Below are 5,452 nucleotides of genomic sequence, written 5' to 3'. Positions count from 1 at the left end.
GAGGGGAACCGCCCGCCCCCGCCGCGGAGCTGTCCTCCTGTCGCGGGGCGCCGCGTCGAGAGCGGGCTTTGAGGCTTGTCGGCCGCAGGGGGAGCAACGTCGGCATGTTGAGGTGACTGCTATGCGGGGGAGCCCTCGCAGGCGGCTGCGGGGGCTTTTCTGTGGCTTTACTTGTGGAGGAAAACAGCCCGCTCCCCTTTCGGTGCTCTTGGCCCGTCGGCAGTTCTCTGTCCAATGTCTGTCGTGCTACTTGTCAAGGACGTGGAGAGAGCGAATATGCTGCTACTGTAACCTAATTTTATATTAACTTTTAATTCAACCTAATTTAACAAACGTTAACCATTTAGAAGGAAGAGATCTTTTCATTTGACTCGGGGAATTAAGGAGCAAAAGTTGGGTGTTAAAACCATTAAAATGTGAAATAATACTATAAAGAATATAAATATGAGTAAATATGAGTAACATTAAACCGTATATAGTTTAGATGAATAAGCAGTATTAGTATCATTATGCAAATATAAATATTTGGAGCAGGTTGAGGGAATTCTCCCCTTTGCTGTAACCTGAGCCCCACTGAGATGAGCAGATGCTTCCCTCTTGACTTCAGTGGTCAGGCCCCATGGGAACAGAGGCTGCCCAATGCTGGGTACTGAAAATCCCCTCCTTTCCCGCCCTACCTAGGAATGTCTGTTTTTAAAACAGATAATATTGTATGAGTTACATGTACACACAGAGAAAAAGAGGATATATTACAATAAGGTATTATAGCGTAATTTTTTCTCATTGTTTTTCCCTTCTCTACCAGTGAGGAACGAATGTTACCCTTTGATAAACCCCTTCTGGCATGAGAATGCAAACATCACTGATTCACACAGACACCTTTTGTGTGAGTAACTTTCATTTCTATACTTCCATCCACCCTTCCCTCCCTCCTTGGCCACTTACAATGTCCCATTTCTGATTCAGAGAGGGAGCTCTTTGAAATGCTGTTTTGACTCTGCTTCTGTACAATATCTGTCGCTGCATGTGGTCTTTAAGTGGGATTACTGTTGAAATAACCACCTATCTGGTGTCAAATTCAGCTAATTTATTGCACAGGAGCAAGAGGTTTCTGCCTGGAATGTCTCAGGAAGGTACACAATAGTTAAAAATAAAAGGCAAAAACGTTCAAAGTCCCCTCAGAAGAGTTAAATCACTGAAAATGCTTAAGCACACATTTAAACTAATCTTTTAGACTTACTTACCTTTTCAGTGGAATTCCTTGCACTGAATAAAAACCTGCAGTATGTGAGAATTCAAGGAAATAAAGCAATGTCTTTGAGGAACATCATGTTCGAAAAGGTTACATTAAGTTTCTAACAGCATTGGTTGGTATTTACTTCTTTTTCTTTAGATTCATTTGTCAACATCAAAATGTTTTCAGAAAGTCCAAACTAAACTTTTTCAAATACTTTTAGGCTTCTCCTAAAAGATGATTTAGCTTCTTGGCATCATATTCTGCACAATGCTTCGCTCATACAGGCTTGTATATGAGCTTGCTTTTTAAAATCGTATTTACCTACCTCTTCTCTCTGACTCTGGCAAGTACAATATATGCATTTGTCCAATGTCTTAAGTTGGTACTCTTTTTGCAATTTCTGTGAACAGTCCTTCAGAGAGGCTTAGAGTGTCCTTAGTCTCTTGCAGCAGCATCTCATTATACAGCTAAAAGTGCAGCAAAGATGGCAAGATAATCCTGTGAAGTACCGATGCTATTATAGCTGTGTTGCAACAGTCACTGGAAAGTTCAGTAGGAATGAGATCCCAGTATGCTGCTTGAAGCTGTACAAACATATTGACAGGTTCAAGACTGACAGTAGTTTGTCTTTCTGTGCTTTCAGATTGAAAGGTGCCATTTCTGTAATCCTCCTTGCTTATGACAGGACTTTAGCTGCTTGATGTTGCTGGAAGCAGTGAGGATTGGTGAAAATGATTGTCTGCTGGATCACTTAAGCCTTTGAGAGTTCGAAGTTAATTGAATCTAACCAGATTGATCATATTTTAAGTGTGGGCACCTCAGCTATTATGTTTGGGATAGTCTAAAATTTCAGGATAAAATCATTGGCATTTCAAAAGTTGTGTTCATGCTTACAAAAGAGACATCTGTAATTTTTCTCAGAAGAGGAGATTTTAGATTACAGCTGTTCAAATGAAAGCTGAATTCTGAAAAAAAAACCAAAACCAGAGTATACAGAGCTGTTTTTGTTATAAAAATAATGTTGACTTGGAAACAAAGGACAGCTTTTTGATAGTCATGAAGTGTAAGAAAATAGTCAATATGAGTAAAATTTAATTCCTAACAATGTTTACAGACTCTTCAAAGCCTCAAAGAAATTTTTTATCTCTCACTCTCATATCAAGTACTATTTTTAGGTTCCTGGACAAAGACTTCAGGTCCACTTGCAAATTTTATTATGAACAGGCATAGTCTGCCTAAAAATGGCAAGATAAGAAATCAGAAGTACTTTAATTGAAAGATACTACCAGATTTGATTAGAATTCCCTACAGAGTGAACTTTTTGGTGTTTCAGATGTTCAACTTCAATGCATTTTCAGTGTGGTGAGGCTACAACCCAGAGCAATAGCAGCTGAACATAGGTAGTGCCATGTCAGTACTTCTCACTTCTAGGAAATACAGATATTTGTAAGTGACATCCAGGTTTGTTAAGTACTGAGATACTACCTTCTACTTCAGTCTTACACTTGTTTCTTAAATATTTTCTGACTGTGGACACTGAATCATATTTAGGCAGATCAAGGCAAACCTTCATCTTCATCTACAGCACATTTTAACTAGAATTTGAGAGGACAATTCTGGGATCATGAATTACAGTGTAGTTGCAGTAATTTCTTCATGCGTTGCTGTATGGGCCAGACAGGCTAACTGCACAGCTTTAATCAGTTCCTTAAAAAAAATATTTTTTTTTCTGTGTATGTGCCTGTGCAGGTGTCTGTGTGAAGCACGTTCACATGGAATTAATCTCATTCTGCCTAACTATATATCCATATTTCTCACTGTTTGATTGGCAGGCTGCATTTATGGAGCTCTGGCAACATCAAATGTGTTTCTCGCCCATTATTTCTGAAAGGTTTTAGAAAGGCTGTCTCTGAATGCAGGCACTTAGGTAACACATCGGGAATCCTGTCCCCCGTGCTCAGAGTTCCCATACTTTTCCTGGCATGTGTTAACTAGACACAGACACCACAAAGACAGGAGAGTCTATACCTGAGTGTGAAGAGCTGGGTCTAAGTGGAAACAGAAGTGCTGGTCACTGCCAGAAGACAAACCCTTCCTTAGAGAATGAAAAGCTTTCACATTCCCTCCCTCCACATTTCTCTCCTATTCATCCCCAGTGGATTCTTCTGAGGCTTATTGCATACTTCAAATACAGCTCCTGGCAAATAAAAAAAATTGGGCGTACAAGTTAAAGTTCTGTGCTACCAGCAATACTACTCAGGCAATCAACCCAGGTCTTGCTGAGCCTGAGAGTGTGTTGTATTCTCACATCACAGAAGTACTCTTGAGCAATTTCTCTAATGGATTAGTCATAAGTATGCCTTCCTGTACATAAAGGTTCCATGTCTTTTCTTACCACTCCCTTCAGCTGAACATATGGTGTACATGATCTCTCTCCCTCAAACTCACAATGTAGAAAATATTTCCTACTACAGATTACATTATGGCATGGTTATATATTTAAAATATCAGCCATTGTCTAAAGAAAGATACCACTAGACTAGCTACCACTAGCTTTTCTGAAATTTCTGCATTTTAAAAAGTCTTTCTACTGGAGATGTATGTTTTCCTCTGTCCCATATGGAATTAAAATTAAAGTATCCGTTTTCACAATTTAGATAGTTATTAGGGTGTCTTGGTGACCATTAGAATTAAAGATAGTCCTCTGAAAGTCACCTTTAAAACTGAAATCTGTCAGCAAAGACGCCCCAGATATCTAGTCTTACCATGCGTTCTCCTGTGCCAGCTATGGGAGACAAGCAGAGAGAGTAACTTTTTTTCAGGATGAGCTGAATGCATCTCTCACTAAATGGATGTCACTGACTTCAAAGGAAGCTGCATCAGGAGTTTTGAGCAGTTTTGCCATTTTCCAGTAGAAAAAACGTAACATTCAAAACCACATCTAAGATGTTGAGGATCACATACAGCTACGCAAGCTGGTACATAGAAGGAATGGCAGTATTTAATCTACTGAAAAATTTTCACCAAAAGTAGCAGCTTTGTAAGGTAATTTATTTAAAAACAAACAAACAAACATCTCCACAAACCCAGCAAGGTACATTTGGGAAAGCTTACTCTTGGGCGTTTTGTAATATAAATATTTTTCATTTGCCAAAGTCTGTATGGTTAGTAATTAGTAAATACTAGTGTAGGTTTAGCTAAAGACAGCACCAGTGTAATCCCTGCAATATAAACAATTTTGTAAATATTTCTAATCAAAATAAATTTGTACTCTGGACTTGGTTCAAGTACTTCTTGCAGTACAGATGAGCTGTCAAAAGAAGAAAGTAATGTGTTTTCTGGATACTAACATATCCTGTCAAAACTCTTCTATGAGCTTGACTTTTTGGAAACTCAAGTAATCTGTTCTTACGTGTCTCGGCTATAGCTGGATAGTAACCCCTGCTTGGTAAGATAAAAATTGCTTTCATCTGCATTCTTCTGAACTAAATGCTATACGTTTTGCTGATCCTAGAAAGCTGTGGCTAAGGTTTCTCAAAGCATGGTGAAATATGGAGATTTTTTGTGTGTGACTCCTCCCCCTTCCTCCCTTACGGTCTGAAACAACATTGCTACTAAACGTTTTTTTCTTTTCCTCTTTTGTCACATCAAACCAGTATCTCTAACGCGTTATTTGGCCAAAATGTAAGAGGCTATATTGGTCCAAAGATGCAAACAGTTGCAAAACTACAAAACAGCGAATTTCTTTTGAATGTTGGCTTTACACCCCAAACTGGTGTGGGGTGCCATCTACACTGCAGAGCTGGGGCTAGTGTTATGAAAAATAATGTGAGAGGAACTACTGCTATTTCTTAATGGCTGCCTGGTTTGCCCCGACAGACAAACCAGCCGTGTTAGTAGGCACCTACAAGGTGTGATTAAGCCTCTGACGGTCCTGATTCCTTGTTAATGAGATGAACATCATGGCCAGTGACTGCTTTCCTGTTACAAGTCACTTTTTAGTGCTCTCTACTCCTGAGCTATCCAGAGGTGATCAGTTAATGGATGTGGTTTCCACTGATATATAGCTGGAAGAAAACATTTTTCTTGTTATAAAACCAAGACTGGAGTGTGCAGCTGCCCATGCACAACTGCTTAAATTATTCTCCCCAGAGCATTTTTATTTTTCTTTTTTTAGACGTCAATGAAGCTGGAACGATGAGGCTGCAGACAAGT

At 39.3% G+C, this 5,452-nt stretch overlaps 1 protein-coding gene across 1 annotated transcript in view; it reads left to right on the top strand.

The window, feature by feature from the left end:
- Nucleotides 1-805: 805 nt before the first annotated feature.
- TMEM114 (transmembrane protein 114) overlaps nucleotides 806-5,452 on the top strand; it is a gene marked incomplete at its 5' end in the record, with an annotated part of 12,376 nt that continues 7,729 nt past the window's right edge. Inside the window, one exon of the mRNA XM_010192872.1 lies at nucleotides 806-886. Coding sequence (XP_010191174.1) covers nucleotides 806-886 — 81 coding nt within the window. The remainder of the gene's footprint in view (nucleotides 887-5,452) is intronic.

The sequence above is a fragment of the Mesitornis unicolor genome, unplaced genomic scaffold (genome assembly GCF_000695765.1).
Source record: "Mesitornis unicolor isolate BGI_N332 unplaced genomic scaffold, ASM69576v1 scaffold8489, whole genome shotgun sequence".
Classification (NCBI taxonomy): Eukaryota; Metazoa; Chordata; class Aves; order Mesitornithiformes; family Mesitornithidae; genus Mesitornis; species Mesitornis unicolor.
The sequence above is the reverse complement of the archived record's forward strand: the minus strand, read 5'-3'. Positions and strand labels throughout refer to the sequence as shown.